Here is a 23554-nt window from a genome sequence, read left to right as displayed (position 1 = left end):
ATTTGAAGGAAATTGATAAGAAAAAGGGAAATCAAGAAAATGAAGCTTCGTCTTTGAATGATGAAACCAAAGATAGGGAATTTATTATTAGTAAATGAAGTTTCGATCACCTGCTGAGTAGGATGTTGTCATTCTAATCTCTCTAATTGGATTCATTATAACATCTTTTGACTTAATTTGCCAATTCCCCAAAACCACTCAGTGTCTCCTGGGTTTTATTTTCCCGGAAAAGAAAAAAGAAAATCTTAGATATGACATATGAGCACACGTGCAAGCTCATTTGCACCATCTAAGATAGGCAGACCCCACTTGGTAAAAAATGTTGGGAAAACCTATAAATATATATATTGGTTTGTTATAAAGTCTTAATCATGAATTTATTTTATTTTTTCATCGCTTTCTTTAAAGCATGCATGTAAGGACAAGGTTTCTATCTAAATTAGTTTGGAAAGAAACCCTCCAAACTACTCCTATCGCTGAATTATGTGTTCTTTATATTTTTAACCGTATGTTAAATTTTGTTTAAATCTGATATTATATACTATTTGATCAATAAATTTATTTTTTATGCATAATTTTAGAGTACAAAAATTTGAAATTTAAATATTTGATTGATGATATAGCTATTAATCTTTGATCTTCTTGAAATTTCGCAAGGACGGAGAATATAATAAAAACATTCAATCTAACAATTAAATTTTCAATATTCATATTTAATAAAAAGATATAGGAAGAGTTTGAAGAGTTTCGAGAAGCATTTTCCTACTTGTAAATGAAGTCCCAACAAATCCTATTAGAGACCTATGTACACCACCATGATGCTTGGATGAGCAAAGAGTTAAGCTTGTTTCCTTTATTTTGTATTTAATCTATGATTTTTAATTTTGATTGAAGATTTTTTAATTATTTTTTATAATAGATACAATAGAGATCCAACTTATAGCGTCTGCTTACCAAATGCTTTTTTGTATAGGTGGAAATTAAACCATAATTCTCTTATTCAATAACAAGAAACTTTACTAGTTGATTCTCAAAAAAAAAATTTAAAAATTAAAAATTTTTATTGAGAATTGGCATAGCAAACCATCAGCACATTATATACAAAAAAACATTTGTATTTTACTTTTCAAAACTTGGATATACAAATATTCTATTCTAAAATAAAGGGGTAAAAAAACAGTAAACTTTGATTTTTCACCATTTTAGGGGCTGCAGGAGATTCTGATTATGACAATATTGGCTTGATCATGAATCTGGAGATGATGTTAATTGCTCGAAATGTGAGTATGACATGATTTTGGGTTTTGCTTTTACAATAATATTGACAGGTTAGCTAAAAGTCCCAATCTAAATTGAGATCACTTTTCAAGCTCTAACCAAATTTACTAGAGCAATAGCTTTCTCTTTACTCATAGACCTCCATAGTCGTAACTAAGATGGAATCCAGTGTCAAATCGTAACTAAGAGAAAATATTTCGTACATCGGTAGGTTAAAGATGAAATCTACCGATGTACGAAATATTTTCTCTTACAGTGGCCAGATTTATTAGCCATGACATCAATAAGGAAGAAGGGTTGTAGTCCATGTGCATCTAAACCCCCCAACCAGACAAAACTGGCTTAACCAAACTTAACTTGATGCATTATGTTGGTTTGAGTTATAATTTTATTTTGATCCTTCAGTTAGGTCGGATTCAGGTTGATAATTTTTTCAACTCATTTGACCCAACCCAACCCATCATATATATAAGTTTATTTAATTACCCTCAATTTAATTTTTTTAGTTTGATTCATTTTGGGAGTTTGAGAATTATTTTAGAAGAATTTGGAATTTTAGAATATAATTTAAGAATATTATATGAATTTTATTTTATTAAAAAAATGTTTAAATAGTTGATGAAAGAAAATACAATTTTTTACAAGAGATGAAACATCTAAGTAAAATCCATGAAAATATAACCCAACTTATGCACACTCCCTGATTTTGGGTTTTTTTTTTTTTTTTTTTTTTTTTTTTTTTTTTTTTAATCGAATTTCAAATCTATGACGTATACTCCATGATGATTGCTCTGTATCATCTTGTCGCAAGACACCAATTGATTATTGGAGTAAATAGACTTCTAGTTCTAACCCTAGACTTCTTATTTAACAATAAGAAACTTTATCAATTGAACTAATTGAAAGTTTGAAACCCACCCTAATTATAGATTTGATTCTTACAAGTTGGTTTTGACCAAAAAGACCAAACCACATTATCAACACAGAATCTATGATAATCATATATATCGGATTGTGTTGCTAGTATCCCCTATCCATTACCTTAAAAGAGCTCATGAGACAGAATTGGCAATTGAATAAAGATTTTGGATATCCCAGTCTCACCAAACCCATTGAAATTGCTAGTCCATTATATATTTTTGGATTTAATGGTTTTCGTTAGGCAAGTCCCCACCAAAACCAAAAATGTAATAATTTTCTCAACCAATTCTTACCCTCACTTCCACGCTTTCCACATTCTTTGAAGCCTTGGAGGCCCATTATGAAGATCATGAAAACTCATTGCTTGGAAACAATGAAACTTTCTCTTCCAATAAAACAAAAATATTTTTAAAAAAACAGCAAAGAAACAATGAAAAATCAAAATAAATCCTGAGAGAGATAGTGAGAGGTATTACATTTCAAATTAATCTTTAGGGGTTAAAAAATTAAAAAAAGAAGGAGAAAGTCATTGGCAATTTGGCAGCAAACTTGTTGTTAAGAGACTAAATAAAGAAGTTTATAATGCAAACAATTCAAATAACAATAGTTAATTACTTAATTCAAAGTGGTTCAACTTAGTTTTATATTTTTATTTATTTTATTGAGCACTAAAAGAATGATGGGAGTCCAGAAACTTATGATAGCAAATTCTAAAACCATGGGTTTCCTTCTCCAACTTCCTAACCCTTTGTTTATATTTCCTTATTTGGTAAAGGGGTTAGGTTCAAGATGGAGGTGAAATAACTTTTGTAAACGTGTTTTTTTTTTTTTAATAACAAATATACAGTTAAATTATGAAGATGAATAGATATAAATATTTTATCTATAAAATATTTATATTTCAAATACTTATTATATACTGTGATAATAAATAATATTCAACTAATACAAAATTTGATGTATATGTTAAAATGAAAGAGAGAGTGTCAAATGATGTCATCTTCATAATATTAATTCTATATTATAAAAAAATTTAATATTAATAAATATTTACAATAAATGTAATTGATCCTATTTTATTATGGTATTATTATTACATAAATTCACACAAATGATTAAAGCAACATACCACTTTAGGCTTTAGAGCTATGTAGCTCAAATGACACCTCCTATTGTTTTTAATGGAGACGTATATTTTTTTAAAAAATTTACTAGGTTAAAAAAATAAATTAGTAGAGCAACTTACCAACCCACAAACTGGCAGGACTATAATTGAGCTGAGTAATAAAAGTTCAAACTTTCTCATTTAATTTTATTTTGAACACAAACCAAATTCAAGTTTATTACCAAGTAAGATTACATATTCAATTTTGTTTTTAAAGTATTTTTCTTTGATATATAGTAAAAAAATGATTGAAATCTTTTGCCCCATTCAGAAATCAACAAATTTTTACTAAAAATATTGTCGAATTATGATTATCAATGAACTAAAAATAATAATTTGATATCATATAGACTCATTTATACAGATATATCATTCAATTTCAAGCCTATATAATTAATTATATTTTTCCAAAAATATACATATAACTTATAAACATATAATATTATGTAGACTTAAAAAAAAAAAAAAAAAAGTCTCATGTTCAAAAGCTTGTTTACAAACACATTATTTATTTTTAAACTTAGATCATTTGAGCTCTTTTTAATCATAAATATCTTGGTTCATTTATAGCAAAAGGGTGAGTTTATTTTTCGTTTTTATTGATAGTGCAATTTGATTTATTTGTTCAAATTCAAAGCTTTGTCTTTTGAAAAAAAAAAAAAAAAGAAAAAGAAAAAATCTATAATCAACGTCAACGTGAGGACGTATATGGCGTCATAGTCAAACCCGGAGCCGAAGTATGGTCAACATGGGCGGCTCACCAGCTCCTAGCTTGTAATCTCCGTCTTTTCTAGAAGAAAGGATGCGCCTTTTTACTTGGCTTCATTTTTTTTACTTCTTCTTCCTAATTTTCCTTTTTAATATTACACTAATAATTTTATTTTATATGTAATACAAATTTCATAATTTTTTTTTTTAATCATTCAAGAAACCCTGTCTAAGTTTGACTATAACAACACACTTATCTAATGAAGAATCATAATTGAGAGACCTATAAAGTTCATGTAAATTCAAATAACTTTTTTTTTTTTTTTCTATAAAAGAATCAATATATTATAATAATAAAAAAGTGAGAAGTTCATCCTCAGTTATCTTTCTAAAAGACTTATCTTATTATTTCCAATTTTTTTTAATTAAAAAAGACTGATTGATTCTATTAAGGAATAGTCCTTAAGTGATATTAATAGAGATACAATATTTATTTTGGACCAAAAAGGTCGTAATATTTTATTATAAAAAATTTTTAATAGAAAAAGAAAAACAAGTTTTGAAGGCATTAGTTACAAGTTTGGTTTGGTCTATCTGCTGGCGGTGTCCTTCAACGACATTGGAATAACATTCTCAAATTGAGAAAATTCACAACACTTCAAATTTTTGGTTCTTTGATTTTATTCATGGAATTATAGGAAGCTATTCTTTAACCTCAAAATTCTACAAAGAAAACGAAGACAAAAGACTAAGAAGAAGAAGAAGAAGAAGAAGAAGAAGAAGATAAAGTTCATATTAGAACTAGCATGTCAGACGAGGAAACTGATCCATGGCCGGTTGCTTTATTTGTTTTCTTAATCTTGATCACAGGTACTAATTGAACATGTATTTTTTTTTTTGGTTAAGCTTGATTCTTTTGGTTCTTTTACTCTGAATTCAGCTTTTTAACATGAAAATTTAGTACTTTCCAATACCATATATCTTGCCCAAGTTCGTCTTTCATGGCATCCAGAACCTTAATATGTCTCAAAATATGTTCAAACTTCCAAAAAGTTTAATGGGTATTGTTTTGTTAACATTAAATAATAGAATTCTCGTTTACCAAGGATGTTTTCTTGTATGATAAAACCAGAACATGTGTTAGTTGTTCGAGGATGATTCTGTCTCAAACATGTTTTTAATTATGAGAATCTAATAAATCAATGAATTTTGCAGGTGCGTTTGTTGCTGGAGATTCTCTGGACACAGACAAAGAAGTCCTGCTAAAGCTGAAAGCATTCTTTGAAGGAAACAATCAAATAAACAGAGGAAAATACTCACAGTGGAACACGCAGAGCGATAACCCATGTGATTGGCCAGGAATAAATTGCAGTACTACTACCGGAACAGCAAGAGTCACTAGCATCAACCTCTCAGACAACGAAATCTCTGGCAAGTTATTCGGAAACTTCTCGTTGCTAACCGAGCTCTCTTTCCTCGACCTCTCCAGGAACACTCTCAGTGAAGTGATTCCTGAGGACTTAAACCGGTGCCAAAACCTTGTGCATCTCAATCTCTCACATAACATTCTTGACGGCCACCTGAACTTGACAGGGTTGAATAAGCTTGAGAAGCTTGATATTTCTGTCAATAGAATATGTGGGGAGGTCCAGTTGAGCCTCCCAACAATTTGTGACAAGTTGGTTGTGTTGAATATATCGAGGAATAACTTCACGGGCGTGATCAATGGCGGTTTTGATACATGCCAGAATTTGCAGTTCTTGGATTTGAGCACAAACAAGTTAAGTGGGGAATTATGGATCGGTTTTGAAAGGCTGCTTGAGTTGTCTGCCTCAGAAAACAATTTCAGCGGGTCTATTTTGTCGTCAATGTTTAGTACTAACTGTACCCTGCAAGTTTTAGACCTGTCTGAAAATGGTTTTACTGGTACGGTTCCAGGGAATATATCAAACTGTCGAAATTTGGTTATTTTGAATCTGTCTAGTAATAATTTTACAGGAAAAATACCAGCTGAGATGGGATCAATTTCTAGTCTTCAAGCTTTGTACTTGGGGAGCAACAGCTTTTCCAATGACATTCCTGATTCACTTCCCAGCTTGAATAATTTAACCTTCTTGGATTTGAGTAGGAACAATTTTGGAGGAGATATACAAGAGATTTTTGGGAAATTCACTCAGGTTAAGTTCCTTGTATTGCACAGCAATTTGTATATCGGTGGGATATATACATCGGGAATTCTCAAGCTTCCTAACATTTCTAGATTAGACCTGAGCTTCAACAATTTTTCAGGTCCACTTCCAGTTGAAATCTCTGAAATGCCAAGTTTGAAGTTCTTGATCCTAGCTCACAATGAATTTTCTGGAACTATACCATCAGAATATGGAAACCTGTCCCGCCTGCAAGCACTTGACCTCTCTTTTAACAGGCTAAAAGGATCAATACCTCCCACCTTTGGAAAATTGAGGTCACTCTTATGGTTGATGCTTGCAAATAATTCCCTATCAGGGGAGATTCCGCCGGATTTGGGAAATTGCACAAGCTTGTTGTGGTTGAACCTTGCCAACAACCAGCTTTCTGGGAAAATCCCACCTCAATTGACAAATATTGGTACAAATGCCGCAGCAACTTTCGAGTCTAATCGCCAGGAAAATGACGGGATTGTAGCTGGCTCAGGGGAGTGTTTGGCGATGCGGAGGTGGATTCCTGCAAACTACCCTCCTTTCAGTTTTGTGTATGACATCCTCACAAGGAAGAGTTGTAGAAGCATATGGAACACGATACTTCAAGGAAATGGCATTTTCCCAATATGTGCAGCTGGTTCATCAGTCAGGACCTTTCAAATCTCCGGTTATGTTCAACTAAGTGGGAATCGGCTTTCAGGCGAGGTCCCTCCGGATATTGGTAAGATGCAGAATTTCAGTATGTTGCATTTGGGCTTCAATGAATTCTTTGGGAAACTCCCTCCTCAAATTGGAGAAATGCCACTTGTAAATCTAAACATCTCCAATAACAAGTTTTCTGGTGAAATTCCTGGGGAGATTGGTAACATTAAGTGCCTGCAGAATCTGGACTTGTCCTGCAACAATTTTTCTGGCATGTTCCCAGCAAGCTTTAACAACCTGAGTGAGCTAAACATGTTCAATATCTCATACAATCCGCTGATGTCTGGTGTAGTTCCAATAACCGGGCAATTTTCAACGTTTGAGAAGTCCTATCTCGGTGACCCCCTTTTGGAATTTCCAAATTTAATTCACAACACTACAGATAAGCTTCCACATGGTAACAATCATGATGGGAAGACAAACAGTCGTAGTTTTGCTGCATTCTTGGTGTTCCTAGCTTTGACACTGATTTTCTTAATATTTGGGGTATTGTCACTCATAGTCTGCATGATGGTGAAGAGCCCATCAGAATCACCAGGGTATCTATTGCAGGATATAAAGTACCGGCATGATCTTGCATCAAGTTCTAGCTATTCATCACCATGGTTGTCAGATACGATTAAGGTCATTCGTTTGGACAAAACAGCTTTCACACATGCAGACATTTTAAAAGCAACTGGTAACTTTTCAGAGGAGAGGATTATTGGAAAGGGGGGATTTGGCACAGTCTACCGAGGAGTATTGCCTGATGGGAGAGAAGTGGCAGTTAAAAAGCTTCAAAGAGAAGGAATAGAGGGTGAAAGGGAATTCCGAGCTGAAATGGAGGTTCTAAGTGGCAATGGATTTGGCTGGCCACATCCAAACCTTGTGACACTTTATGGCTGGTGCTTGGATGGCACACAGAAAATTTTAGTTTATGAGTACATGGAAGGTGGAAGCTTGGAGGACCTCATATCAGACAGAGTAAAGCTTACATGGAGGAGAAGAATTGATGTGGCACTTGATGTAGCTCGTGCATTAATGTTTCTACACCATGAATGCTACCCTGCCATTGTGCATCGTGATGTGAAGGCCAGCAATGTCCTACTTGATAAGGATGGGAAAGCACGTGTTACTGATTTTGGTCTAGCTAGAGTTGTTGATGCTGGGGATAGTCATGTTAGTACAGTGGTGGCTGGGACAATTGGTTATGTTGCTCCTGAATATGGGCAAACATGGCATGCTACTACAAAAGGGGATGTGTATAGTTTTGGGGTATTGACAATGGAACTAGCAACTGGGAGGAGAGCTTTGGATGGAGGGGAAGAGTGTTTAGTGGAATGGGCAAAACGGGTGATGGGAAATGGGAGGCAAGGATTGAGCAGATCAGTCATACCAGTTGTGCTTTTGGGGTCCGGGCTGGCTGAGGGGGCAGAGGAAATGAGTGAGCTTCTTCGGGTTGGGGTGAAGTGCACAGCCGAGTCACCACAAGCTAGACCAAACATGAAGGAAGTGCTAGCTATGCTAATAAAGATTTCCTGCATTAGAGGGGAGTTCAATTATGGCCAATCTCCTCCTTTTTAATTTTTTGAAGTTCGGAGAAAAATGTCCATATTTTTAGGATGTTACATAGTTTTCACACATATAATACACACAGTTTTTACTGATGTAATTCTTCTTGTACACAAATCATTCATCATTCATTGTGTCAAAGAAAGGCTTCTCAATTTTGTTATGTGACTCCTCAAAGCAGTTTAAGGGCAAATGCTAGTTATAATAATCTTCATTTGAACATAAGATTATGTTCTACTCCCAAGCAACTTTTCGAGTGACCATAGTGCTTGAGAATGCATTTTCAATTATATTTTTCTGCACCAAATAAACACAAAGTCGTCTAATCCATCTAAGAATGCAGCTAGTGCATGATTTTTCTAGTGGAGTGGCTAAACATTCAAGCATTTATATATTATTATCACGCATTAAAAAATGTAATAATTATTAATGGTTCATGATCGTTTGGTGGACTGCACAGAAACTCCAAGGTGTTATTGGAGGCAATGCGTTCTTTAAAGGAAGCGACAAGTTTTCGACATTTGATTGAATTAGGAATTATGCATAAGGGTATACTTCATATTACAGTAACTTTGTTCCTCTTGTTTTATTGGGAGAACTTGTGTTGATTCGCCACAAAATGGCCAGTTTTCAACATCGTAGAATGGATGCTTTTCCAGCATGAACAATAGGTGCCAATCAATTTTTGGCAGCCCAAGAAATGGCACCACGCGCATTGTCATTTATCCATTTGAAAATAACTAATAGCGGAAATCACAATCAAAACATAATGTTCAAGAAACCTACACAGAGTGGAAAGGGAAGCCAATATGAATTATTTAAGCCAAGATGTCTAATTAGTAGACCTTGTAAAATTTGATCACAAAAAAAAAAAAAAAAAAAAAAAGAAGGCTAGTATGAGTAATATGGCAATCTGTTTTTGTCTAACCTACTTTTGACTTTATCCGGTCTGGTTGAACTCTAACCGGACATGACATGTTTTTCAAGCTTCTATTACAAATAATTTAAGAGTTTTTTTTTTTAATTGATTCATTTTCAATGAACATTTGTAGATTAAAAGTATATCGGTTTTTCTATATTGTAAATGAAAATGCTAATGACTCTATTTGTCAACTTGACACGCAATTCTCAAATATAAATATTTTTAGTGTCAAATCTATTACAAACATTGAGTAGTTATTTTTATAAGTTCATTATATATATTCTTCCTAATTATATATTTTCTTTTCCTTTACATAACATGTTATGTTTTATTCTTGAAACTTTATATATGTGTGAGTTTGAATTAATTTTTTTTAATAGTTTTTTTTAAGGTTATTTTCTTATGTATAACTTTTCGTAGCCTCAACTTTTTTTTTTAAGGTACCACTATACTTTTGCTAACTTTAAGCAAATAAAGAAATAAGTTTTGAGTAAAACACTAAACCAAATGCATACTTAGTTTCTTTTATAGATAATTCAATTTTATTTCATTTTCTTATATAAAATGTATACACGATATGTTTTCTTCTTATGTGAAACTGTTGGCCTAGTAGGCTAATAGAATTAATTATCAAAATATAAACTCAAGGATTTATGTATAACTTCCATTTTTAAGTATTTCTTTGTTCGTTTATCTTTATTGAAAGAAATAATAATAATAATAATAATAATAATAATAATAATAATAATGTATGTAAAATGAACTTGAAAAAAATTCAAGTCATACCAAATTGACCCAACCTATCAAAAAAATCAAGTAAAAGGTAGAGAAATGACAACTTATTTTAGTGAGGACAAAACTTATGTTATGTACAATAATTTAGGTACTATTTCTTAAGTTCTCCTCTTAAAATTTTGCCATGTGGTTACTTAACTTTAAAAATACACTTTCATTCATGTGAAAAAAATCACATAGCAAAATCTTAAAAGAGAAACTTAAAGAATAGCAGTTAAATACTGTACCTAAATTTTGCTTTTTTAGTTAAATAAGTTTCTAATTTATACTCAATTTGACATGTACCTATTTTAATCAGATTTATCACATAGCTAGGTTGTGAGCAGTAAAGTTTTGCACCTCCCCAAATAACAGATATGGACCAACAATTGAAGTTATACAATCATCTAATAGAGAGAGAGAGAGAGAGAGAGAGAGAGCTGCAATAAATAGTCCAATCCGGCCTTGAGTTGAGACTGGGTCAAAACAGTCAAAAAGCTTGACCCAATCACAAAAATTAAATTGCACTTCACAACCAGAAAAATATATCAAATTCTAAAAGAGATCTTCTAAAATCACAAACTAACTCACAATTTTTGTCACAATACTCTTAAACTGTGTGTTGCTTTTATATTCATCCACCATATATTTTTTTTTCCACCCATTACAATTAAAAAAAAAAAAATGTTGTACAAAAAATTATACACATTTTTGTTGCTGTAGATTTTATTTTTAATTCCAAAATTCCACAATCCCTTGACCCTTGTCAGTAGTAAAGGAGTGTACTTTTTTTTTTTTTTTTTTTTTTTTGAGCAAATAAAGGAGTGTACTTAGGTATTAAAGAATCACATTATTTTCACCTGAAAAAGGACCTGGACCCGAAGTTTCATTATTTGTACACCTAAGTGACCATAATACCCCTGTTTACTCATTTCCTAATGCCCAATCTCTCCTTAGAATTTCCCAAGATTAGTATCCTGCTAGCTTTTCCCAATTAACATTTGGCCATTGCATTGCATGTACTTTCCCTGCTCTCTCATACCATACACTCTCTCTCTCTCTCTCTTCAGTGACAAATTTCACCCATTTTTTTTAGCTTCCAACTCTGTGCAACAATGTTATCCAAAACATGAAAGCAAAGTAAGAGAAAAATCTAAGTGGCCCAAAATTGTATCTTGGTGAGTCTAATTTCTCTATCATCCTCAACAGAGTTAGTAACTCCCAACCCAATATGACATTTCCTTTCACCTTTCCAGTTTTTCCCAGGAAATTGTTTTTCAAGAAAATGGGCTTCATTTTTCAACTCTTATCTAGGTTTTTGATTTGTGCATTCTAGTGAAAACTCTACAAGTTTTGCTTAATGTGTCTTTCAGTTTCTTTTTTCTTCTTTTCCGAATTTATTGGGTATCTGTTTCCAGGAAAAAAATGAGCTGTCTTTAACTGTGTAACGTGGTTTTACACACTATCTGGATGAAATAATTGATGGGTTATGTTTCATTTGTGTTCTTTCAATGACTTTTATATAGATTTTAGTTAGATATAGAAGATTAAGATTCAGAGTTTGCTTTCCCCTTATATTGGCATTTGTGCAGTATTATAGCTATTAAGAGAATAGCGAATCAATGTTAGTTTTTTATGCCAAAAACAAAAAGAACCCTTCAATAAATAAATAAATTTATTTATTTATTTATTTATTTATCTCTTCAAGGAGTTTGATTTGAAATTGTGATTAAAAAAGTGGCCTTGCTTGTTTGTGAAATGTAATTTGTTAATGGGTATGCTTGGGTTTCACTTCAGATCTCAAGCAATTCTGGTACTCTACTACTTATGTTAACTTCCAAATTAATATAGAGGCCTTATTTAGGAGCCCATTCGGCTTAAACTTGGAGTAGTGGAGTTGGAGCCTGTTGGGCCCATCCAGCATTGGATTAAAAGTGGCAGAAGCGCAGATGTCTCTTCCAGACTTAAATACGTGTTTGATTGAAGTTAGCCGCACACTTTTAGAAATAATGTAATTAGTTTAAAATTAATTATTAATACTAATCAAGTAATCATATAAAAACAAAATATAAAATTTTGTATGATTCTTGTACCTTACAAAATATACACAAATATTATATTTGATAGTCATGATCAAAATAAAGACATGAAAAATATATATATATGGTTGAATCATAGAATATCTAAAAGGCTTTTAGATAAAAGAGAAAAAAAAAATCACTAGAATATTAAGTAATAATTTTTTTTATGCCTAATCCTATAGTATATAATCATCATCCTCATTAAGGATATGACCATTGTCATCACAAGATTTTAAATCCTCATTATTTTCCTCATCTATTTCATGTAAACTAATGGTCTCTTCTCATTATCTTCCTCATCTAAATTAGTACTCTCTCATGAGAGGAGTATGTTGTTAACAAGAACTTGAATTTATTGCCCCCTCTAGCGACCTCACTCTTGACTTGTACCTAACTTAAACCCATTCAATTTGACCGGATCCATTTGCCATGTCAACCACATAGCTAAGTTGTGAGCAGAAAATATTGCACCTCTCCAAATAACAGATATGCACCTGACCAATTTGTTTCTTCTTCTTTTTTTTTTTTTTTTCTCAAAGCTTGAGTGGAACTTAAAAGTTTTTCTTTTGTCATGGAGTTGTTATATTTTGTTGTTCTTTTTAATAAAAGTTTGTTTGAAATAAAAAATAAAAGACAAAAGATTATGGAGATTTAAAGTAAAAGTAAAGCTAGGATGGCAATATAAGAATAAGAAATGGTGAAAAAAGAGTTTGAGGAACTTTTGAATCAATCTATACAAGAAAGTTAAGTTTTTGTTCTTTCATTAGTAATCCTTACAGTTATTATGATTTGTTATTAAGTATTTGGCTGGCGCCTTTCAGCTTTTTTAATGAAATTTTACTTATAAAAATAAAAATTAGCTGTTGGTAATTTTCATTAGAATTATATGATTTTGTTGTTCGTGGACTGTGGGAACATTAAGGATTAATTTAATTTAACTAGAAGGCAACATTTTCTCCAAATCCATCAAGGTTTCATTGTCCATTGTTTCCCCATATTTTCTAGCATCATAATTTTAATTCACATTGTTTATAATTATTGTCCTGAATTATGTCTAAAATCATCATATTATATATGAAATTTGTAAATATTTTCTTATGGTGCAAGGTATACCTACACATGTACTGCATTGAATTTAGTTGTTGAATTGCTTATAGGTTGTCATGTTGCTGTTTCTTCAAATAGATAAATATTTTGGAGACACCTAAACGAGTTATGCTCAAGCTTGGTGGAAAATATGCAAATCTTGATGTGGATGATTCTTTTGTTTCATCTCATAAAAAAAGGAAAATTTTTCTCTCCAAACTTAAACTCCTATATATTATTATTGGATATGAATTTTGAAAATCTAATCGTTGGATTGCATGTTTTTATTATATCATTCATATTTGCAAAATTTTAAGAAGATCAAACATCAATATCTATGTAATCAATCAAATGTTTAAATTTCAAGTTTTTTTTTTTTAAAAAAAAAAAACTATGCATAAAAAATAAGTTTATTGATCAAATAGTAAATAACATCTAATTTGAATGAAATTTTACATGCATGTTAAGAACTTAAAGGATATGTAATCTAGCAATTAGATTTTCAAATTTTACGTAAAATAAAAAGATATAGGATGAGTTTGAGTATGGAGAGAAACCTTGTCCATAAAAAAGAAACAATATGGTTATTTCTAAAGATATGTATTTTTTTTCTTTAAAATATTAATTTTTAACTAATTATAGTGTTAAGCAAAGTCAAAATATTTGACATTGGCTAACTATGCTTTCTTCACAGGGTGGCCCACTACTTTTATAATTGTCAGAGCATTTGTATTAGACAATGCAAAATAAAATTTGACTCAATTTTAGATACTCAACCCCCAAAAATCACAGACTAATGTTAAAAATATTTAAATTTTAGTCAAAAAAGAAAATATGAATTTGCAAAGTTACTATTGTAACCATGTAAATTTACAATGACAATATTCATTTTGCATTTAGTTTTTATTCTTTCCTTACATGAAGAAATAAAGTAGATGGTAGTCGTTGTATGTGAAAGAACAAAAACAATTGAAAAAAAAATCAAGAAAATTGATATTTTGATGAAATAGAGTTTAGAATAAATAATTTGGTATATTGCAAATCACACCCCTAACATTTGGGGTGTTCGAATTTTACACTATGAAGTTTCAGAATTTGGAATTTACTCTCTAAAGTTTTGGGATGTTTGGTTTTTACATCCTGACGTTTCATAATTTGGATTTTATCCCATAAAGTTTCGAGGTGTTTGGATTTTACACCCTCAAATTTTGAAATCTTAGAGTGTAAAATCCAAACACTTCCAAACTTTAGGGAGTAAATCCAAACACCCCTAAAATTTAGAAGGCAAAATCCAAATTTTGAAACGTTAGAGTGTAAAATCCAAACACCCTCAAATTTTAGGTAGTAAAATCCAAATTCTGAAATTTTAACGTGTAAAATCTAAACACCCACAATTTTTAAAAGTGTAATTTACCATTTAACCTTTTTTTTTTTTTTTTTTTTGATAAAGATAGAAACTTTTTTTTATATAAAAGTATAAAGGTACAACACCATATCCATCACAGCATAGGCGCATAAACTCCAAGCCTACTAGAAAGAAGTACATCAAATTACAAATACCACAACAACACACAACAAATTATAACAATATTCAAAACAAAATTAATGGTTCTCCATTGCCCCTTCCAATATCACAGCACAGGTGCATAGTTTCATCATTGCTAAAGACTAGACCAGCATACAAAGAACCCCATTACTGCACATAATCTTTAATACTCTTCCAAGCCAATTGCCCCTTCCAATTTCACAAAACAGAATTAATGGTTCTCCATTGCCCCTTCCAGTATCACAGCACAGGTGCAGAGTTTCAGCATCACTAAATACCAGATCAGCATACAAAAACAACCCCATTACTGCACATAATCATTAATACTCTTCCAAGTCAATTGCCCCTTCCAAATTCACAACACATGTGCATAATTCCAGAGCTGCTGGAGAAGTACATCAAATACCAGAACAGCCTCCAACAAATTATAACAAGGTTCAAAAAAACTCCCATTACTGTGCATAATCTTTAATACTCTTCCAAGAAGCCAATTGCCCCTTCCAATTTCATAGCACATGTGCATAGTTGCAGAACTGTTGGAGAACTACATTAAATACCAGAACAACACACAACAAATTATAACAAGGTCCAAAAACATTATTAATGGTTCCCCATTGCTGCACATAATCTCTGATATTCTTCCAAGTAGCCAATTGCCCCTTCCAATATAGCTTTAGGATGTTGTTGGTCCTTCTCAAAATAGAATTTATTTCTAGCATTCCATAATGCCCACAATATCGTTGCCCATCTGTCCCAACTCCATCTGTGTAAGCCTATTTGCCATCATCATAAAGAGTGCAAAGAAGTCTTGTTCTGCATTCGAACATTTTTGGATTTTCCCTCGGCAAAGTGCCCATACATTCCTTGCTAAGGGACATTCCCAAAGAAGATGACCAATGGATTCAGGTTTCTGGCAGCATATTTCACATTGGAGGTAAAATATTTGAGCAGGCGCGCCACACAAACATCTTAACCTTAGGAGGAGTCTTAAGAGTCCAGATTTTTTTTTCCAGAGAGCCCGATCAGTTACTGCTCTAGAGTGCTCAGCCGATTTTTTTCCTTTAGCTTTAAAGCAACCTGATATGCAGACTTCACTGTAAACAACTTTGCTGAATTTTTCTTCCATATCAGCTTGTCCTGAGAGGCAGTCATGGACAGAGGAATGGCTAGTATTTCTTTTCTAGTTTGATAAACAAAGAGATCAAATATCTTTTCCCGATCCCATTGCATTGTTGTACTATCAGTCAAGTCACTCACGCAAATTCGGCTGGTCATCACCCAAAAACACATGTTTGTGCGGAATAGTTAAGTAAAAAGTAGAAAAAGTCAGATTTATATTTATATTTTTATTAATCTAAAATAAATATAAATTTTTTCATGGTGATTTGAATGTTCAAAGATCAGTTCAACGTCAACGTTCAACCAAAAAAAAACAAAAAAACTTCAACGTTCAACCATGCGCTTTACGCAGAAGTCTTCCATGTGTGCAACACAAGAACTTCATCCTTAATTTCCTTCTCTCAGCGGCGAAGGTGCTGTGATCAACATGTTTTGTCCCATCTTTTCCCCTCTCTCTCTCTCTCTCTCTCTCCAACCTTACCAATTCCAAGTTTCCAATAATTTTATGAACCATTCAGAATTTATTTTCATTGGTGGTATTAACTACTCCCACCTACCTCTTTATAACTTTCTGATTTCTGGGGATTACAACAATTAGATTCTGATTCAGAGGAAACCACATTATAAATAGTTTAGCGTGAAAACAAATTACAGGATCTGCTGCTAAAGTTGCGTGAGGTACTGTTTTATATTCAGTTCTTTTATTAAATTTAGTCAGTTAAACAAAGAACAAACACTATTGCAAATGCTTAATAAAATTTGCCTGTGCCCTTACCTATTGTCATGTTGTTGTGCATGTCGTATTTGTGCCTGTGCTTCTTAGGTTTTAAAGTTTTTGTTGCTTGCTTGGGTGGTGCTTATTGGGGGTGTGATTTTTTCTTTGGTAAACTACTTTTTTGGCTCCTATCTTTTGCAAAGAATTTCAATTTGGTTCGTAACCTTTCAATTGTGTTAATTTGATATTTAACCTTTCAATGTTATGTCAATTTCGTTTTTACCATTATCTCTTGGATAAAAATTACTGACATAGCAAACAGCCGAAATAAAAAAATTAGTTTCTAGCAATAAAAAAAAAACTAATTTTTTATTTTGGTTACTTGTCACGTCACCAATTTCCATCAAAAGGTTAATAACATAGACTAAATTGACATGATATGAAAGATTAGGAATCAAATTAATACAATTGAAAGGTTATGGACCAAATTAAAATATGGTATAAAGGACATAGGTGTCATTTTAGGCTAATGGGTACTTTTGGCTGCCATATAATTGCAGGATTTTGTTTGAATATTTAGATATTGCTGTAGAAAACACAGCTAGGATTTTATTTATTTGATTACTTAATTAATTAGATCCGCTCTATGTTTGTTCTTTAATATGGATATTTTATTTAATTAATTTTTTCAATGCATTGAACTCATATTGGTTTTATCTTATTCTTCTTGTGCAATTTTTTTCTTTGTGCTATTTGATTACAATTCTTTGTTGAGAAAAAAGGTTGATGGTCTGATTGTATAAGATTTGAGTTGTATTGCTGGGTGATGCAATGCCCTAAGCTTTCGGTTTTTTGGCAATGTAGTTGCAGTTTTGGTATTCTTATACTGATGGTCTTAGTACTATTGTGGTGTAAAAGAATTTTGTTACCGAATGGAATTCTAATTCTTTCTCTTTTTCCGTGGCTGCAGTTCAGATTTATGTGATACACTTCAATTGTTGGGCTAAATTTTTCTCAAGATTATATAAGATAGTTTTCATCTTTCTTAGCATTTATCAAGATATTGTGTCTGTGTAATCTGTAATGGGCATTGATTTTAGTGTGTTTTCTGTTGAGTTTGCAGCATCCTACGTGTTTGATAAAATGTCTTATGGGCTCGCAATTGCATCATGTTTTTTTATGTTCCCAAATGTGAGGCTTTGGAGTGCAATTTGTAGGGACTAAATTTTCTGAATTATTTGATTAGTTGCAATTAATGTCATCTGAGCTTGCCAAACTTTTTGCAGATTAGCTTTGCGTATGCAAAAATTCTTCAATATATGGATGCTTATTTACCTATGTTGATTTAGAGAGGAGGGTGGTGCTAACAAGCTTTTACTTCCTATCTGGTCAGTGTCTTTTGTTTTTAGCATGTTTGATCTTTTTAGAATATTTGTATGGTTCTTTGTGAAAATGAACAAATTGCTAAAATCTTAAATCTGGGTTACTGGTTTGTATCTCCCTTTGCTTTTCAGTTTTTGCCTTTTTTTTTTTTTTTTTTTTTTTAAATTTGTTTACGTTACTTTATTTTTCCCTTCCATTACTATGTTCACATCAATCCTTTCTTGATCTTCTATTTAAATATGCTACTAGAGAATATATTTGGTACTTGAGAATTTCATTTCTCTTGTTGTATACTATCATTACATAATTTCTCCATTGTCTAGATTGGCATAAAATATTATTTGTACTCGAGAATTTCATTCTCATGTTGTACTTGAGAGCTTCATTTTTTCAATGGTGGCATTAAAATTCAAAAGTTATTTGCCTATTCATTTGTAGGTCTTTGATGTTGATATTCTAATTCTCTTTAATCTGATGTTTTTCCATTTTGGTTATAAGATAGTAAAGAACAATGTAGTTAGTGGTTAGAGAATTGAAACAATAAAGCCAAATTCCTACCATGAGCTAATAAATATTTGTAATTTTTATTTTAATATCTCATCCATTGCATGAGTTAGCAATTAGTTTTATTTAATATAAAAGCAAACAAAATTAGAAGGCATTATTAGTTGCAAGTTTGTTTTGGTCTATCTGCAGGCGGTGTGTCAACAACACTGGAATAACATTCTCATATTGAGAATCCATAACTTCAGTTTTGGTTCAATTTTATTCATCGGATTCTAAGAAGCTAATCTTTAACTACAAATTCTATAAAGAGAACCAAGACAAAGACCAAGAGGAAGAAGAAGGAGAAGGCCATATTTGAACTAGCATGTCAGACGAGGAAACTAATTCATGGCCTGTTGCGTTAATTGTTTTCTTAATCTTGATCACAGGTACTAATTCAAACTCTGTTTTTTTAATAAAAAAATTATTAAAAAAGAATAAGAAAAAAAAAAGAGAGATTCTTTCGGCTCATAACACTGAATTCTGCCTTTTTAACATGAAAGTTTAGCACTTTGCAATACCATACCTAGTTCATCTTTCATGACATCCTGAATCTCAATACTAGTATGAACTATATCTGTCTAATGAAATATTCAAACTTACAAAAAAGTTTCACGGGTCTTTCTCTGTTTTTGTTTTTGTTAACATTTAATAATAAAATTCACATTCACCACAGATGTTTCCTGTTTCTTAGAACCAAAACATGTTTTAATTTTTAAAGGACGATTCTGTCTCTCAAATATGTTTTAAGTTATGGGAATCTAATTCATTAAATTTTGCAGGTACGCTTGTTGCTGGAGATTCTCTAGACACAGACAAAGAAGTCCTTCTAAATCTGAAAGCATTCTTTGAAAAAAACAATCAAATAAACCGAGGAATATACTCACTGTGGAACAAGCAGAGCAATAACCCATGTGAATGGCCTGGAATAAATTGCAGTACTACTACCAGAACAGCAAGAGTCACTAGCATCAACCTCTCAGACAACCAAATCTCCGGCAAGTTATTCGGAAACTTCTCATTGCTAACCGAGCTCTCTTTCCTCGACCTCTCCAAGAACACACTCAGTGGAGTGATTCCTGAGGACTTAAACCGGTGCCAAAACCTTGTGCGTCTCAATCTCTCACATAACATTCTTGACGGCCACCTGAACTTGACAGGGTTGAATAAGCTTGAGAAGCTTGATATTTCTGTCAATAGAATATGTGGGGAGGTCCAGTTGAGCCTCCCAACAATTTGTGACAGGTTGGTTGTGTTGAATATATCGAGGAATAACTTCACGGGCGTGATCAATGGCAGTTTTGATACATGCCAGAATTTGCAGTTCTTGGATTTGAGCACAAACAAGTTAAGTGGGAAATTATGGATTGGTTTTGAAAGGCTGCTTGAGTTTTCTGCCTCAGAAAACAATTTCAACGGGCATATTTTGTCGTCAATGTTTGGTACTAACTGTAACCTGCAAGTTTTAGACCTGTCTGAAAATGGTTTTACTGGTCAGGTTCCAGGGAATATATCATATTGTCGAAGTTTGGTTATTTTGAATCTGTCGAGTAATAATTTTACAGGAAAAATTCCAGCTGAGATGGGATCAATTTCTAGTCTTCAAGCTTTGTACTTGGGGAACAACAGCTTTTCCAAAGATATTCCTGATTCACTTCTCAGCTTGAATAAGTTAACCTTCTTGGATTTGAGTAGGAACAATTTTGGAGGAGATATACAAGAGATTTTTGGGAAATTCAATCAGGTTAAGTTTCTTGTATTGCACAGCAATTTGTATATCGGTGGGATATATACATCGGGAATTCTCAAGCTTCCTAACATTTTTATATTAGACCTGAGCTTCAACAAATTTTCAGGTCCACTTCCAGTTGAAATCTCTGAAATGCCAAGTTTGAAGTTCTTGATCCTTGCTTACAATGAATTTTCTGGAACTATACCATCAGAATATGGAAACCTGCCCCGCCTGCAAGCACTTGACCTCTCTTTTAACAGGCTAAATGGATCAATACCTCCCACCTTTGGAAAGTTGAGATCACTCTTATGGTTGATGCTTGCAAATAATTCCCTATCAGGGGAGATTCCGCCGGATTTGGGAAATTGCACAAGCTTGTTGTGGTTGAACCTTGCCAACAACCAGCTTTCTGGGAAAATCCCACCACAATTGACAAATATTGGTACAAATGCCACAGCAACTTTCGAGTCTAATCGCCAGGAAAATGACGGGATTGTTGGTGGTTCAGGGGAGTGTTTGGCGATGCGGAGGTGGATTCCTGCAAACTACCCTCCTTTCAGTTTTGTGTATGACATCCTCACAAGGAAGAGTTGTAGAAGCACATGGGATACGATACTTCAAGGAAATAGCATTTTCCCAATATGTGCAGCTGGTTTGTCAGTCAGGACCTTTCAAATCCCCGGTTATGTTCAACTAAGTGGGAATCGGCTTTCAGGTGAGGTGCCTCCAGATATTGGTAATATGCTGAAGTTCAGTATGTTGCATTTGGGCTTCAATGAATTCTACGGGAAGCTCCCTCCTCAAATTGAAGAAATGCCACTTGTAGTCCTAAACATTTCCAATAACAAGTTTTCTGGTGAAATTCCTGGGGAGATTGGTAACATTAAGTGCCTGCAGAATCTGGACTTGTCCTGCAACAATTTTTCTGGCATGTTCCCAGCAAGCTTTAACAACCTGAGTGAGCTAAACAAGTTCAATATCTCATACAATCCACTGATCTCTGGTGAAATTCCAATAACCGGGCAATTTTCAACATTTGAGAAGTCGTCCTATCTCGGTGACCCCCTTTTGGAACTTCCAAATTTCATTGACAACACCACAGATAAGTCTCCACATATTAACAATCATGATGGGAAGACAAACAGGAGTAGTTTTGCTGCATTCTTGGTGTTCCTAGCTTTGACACTGATTTTCTTAATATTAGGGGTATTGTCACTCATAGTCTGCATGATGGTGAAGAACCCATCAGAATCACCAGGGTATCTATTGCAGGATATAAAGTACCGGCATGATCTTGCATCAAGTTCTAGCTATTCATCACCATGGTTGTCAGATACGATTAAGGTCATTCGTTTGGACAAAACAGCTTTCACACATGCAGACATTTTAAAAGCGACTGGTAACTTTTCAGAGGAGAGGATTATTGGAAAGGGGGGATTTGGCACAGTCTACCGAGGAGTATTGCCTGATGGGAGAGAAGTGGCAGTTAAAAAGCTTCAAAGAGAAGGAATAGAGGGTGAAAGGGAATTCCGAGCTGAAATGGAGGTTCTAAGTGGCAATGGATTTGGTTGGCCACATCCAAACCTTGTAACACTTTATGGTTGGTGCTTGGATGACACACAGAAAATTCTAGTTTATGAGTACATGGAAGGTGGAAGCTTGGAGGACCTCATATCAGACAGAATAAAGCTTACATGGAGGAGAAGAATTGATGTGGCAGTTGATGTAGCTCGTGCATTAATGTTTCTACACCATGAATGCTACCCTGCCATTGTGCATCGTGATGTGAAGGCTAGCAATGTCCTACTTGATAAGGATGGGAAAGCACGGGTTACTGATTTTGGTCTAGCTAGAGTTGTTGATGCTGGGGATAGTCATGTTAGTACAGTGGTGGCTGGGACAATTGGTTATGTTGCTCCTGAATATGGGCAAACATGGCATGCTACTACAAAAGGGGATGTGTATAGTTTTGGGGTATTGACAATGGAACTAGCAACTGGGAGGAGAGCTTTGGATGGAGGGGAAGAGTGTCTGGTGGAATGGGCGAAACGGGTGATGGGAAATGAGAGGCAAGGATTGAGCAGATCAGTCATACCGGTTGTGCTTTTGGGGTCCGGGCTGGCTGAGGGGGCAGAGGAAATGAGTGAGCTTCTTCGGGTTGGGGTGAAGTGCACAGCCGAGTCACCACAAGCTAGACCAAACATGAAGGAAGTGCTAGCTATGCTAATAGAGATTTCCTGCATTAGAGGGGAGTTCAATTATGGTCACTCTCCTCCTTTTTAATTTTTTGAAGTTTTGAGAAAAAAGTCCATAGTTTGAGGATGTTACATAGTTTTCACACATATAATACACATAGTTTTTACTGATGTAATTCTTCTTGTACACAAATCATTCATCATTCATTATGTCAAAGAAAGGCTTCTCAATTTTGTTATGTGACTCCTCAAAGCAGTTTAAGGGCAAATGCTAGTTATAATAGTCTTCATTTGAGCATAAGATTATGTTCTACTCCCAAGCAACTTTTCGAGTGACCATAGTGCTTCAGAATGCATTTTCAATTATATTTTTCTGCACCAAATAAACACAAAGTCGTCTAATCCATCTAAGAATGCAGCTGGTGCATGATTTTTCTAGTGGAGTGGCTAACCATTCAAGCATTTATATATTATTATCACTCATCAAAAAATGTAATAATTATTAATGGTTCATGATCGTTTGGTGGACTGCACAGAAACTCCAAGGAGTTATTGGAGGCATTGCGTTCTTTAAAGGAAGCGACAAGTTTTCGACATTTGATTGAATTAGGAATTATGAATAAGGGTATACTTCATATTACAGTAACTTGTTCCTTTTGTTTTATTGGGAGAACTTGTGTTGATTCGCCACAAAATGGCCAGTTTTCAACATCATAGAATGGATGCTTTTCCAGCATGAACAATAGGTGCCAATCAATTTTTGGCAGCCCAAAAAATGGCACCACGCGCATTGTCATTTGTCCATTTGAAAATAACTAATAATGCAAATCACAATCAAAACATAATGTTCAAGAAACCTACACAGATTGGAAAGGGAGGCCAATATGAATTGTTGAAAAAAAAAAAAAAAAAATCTCATAGTTGAAGTATTTATGCTTAGCAAAAAGTTT

At 33.3% G+C, this 23554-nt stretch overlaps 1 protein-coding gene across 10 annotated transcripts; it reads left to right on the top strand.

The window, feature by feature from the left end:
* Positions 1-4612: 4612 nt before the first annotated feature.
* On the top strand, positions 4613-22843 carry LOC126704399 (probable LRR receptor-like serine/threonine-protein kinase At1g74360). Of its 10 annotated transcripts, none has more exons than XM_050403402.1 (4): positions 16466-16711; positions 18035-18136; positions 18947-19066; positions 19460-22843. In XM_050403402.1, exons 3-4 carry the CDS (start codon positions 19003-19005, stop codon positions 22690-22692), a joined length of 3297 nt encoding a protein of 1098 aa, XP_050259359.1. In that variant the 5' UTR covers positions 16466-16711; positions 18035-18136; positions 18947-19002; the 3' UTR covers positions 22693-22843. The 10 variants fall into 10 exon arrangements, with proteins under 10 accessions (XP_050259354.1, XP_050259358.1, XP_050259353.1 ...); XM_050403398.1 differs by having other exon boundaries at positions 18828-19066; XM_050403397.1 differs by lacking the exons at positions 16466-16711; positions 18035-18136; positions 18947-19066 and adding exons at positions 4613-4942; positions 5288-5750 and having other exon boundaries at positions 19923-22843.
* Positions 22844-23554: the final 711 nt, after the last annotated feature.

This window comes from Quercus robur, chromosome 10, assembly GCF_932294415.1.
Source record: "Quercus robur chromosome 10, dhQueRobu3.1, whole genome shotgun sequence".
Classification (NCBI taxonomy): Eukaryota; Viridiplantae; Streptophyta; class Magnoliopsida; order Fagales; family Fagaceae; genus Quercus; species Quercus robur.
The sequence above is the reverse complement of the archived record's forward strand: the minus strand, read 5'-3'. Positions and strand labels throughout refer to the sequence as shown.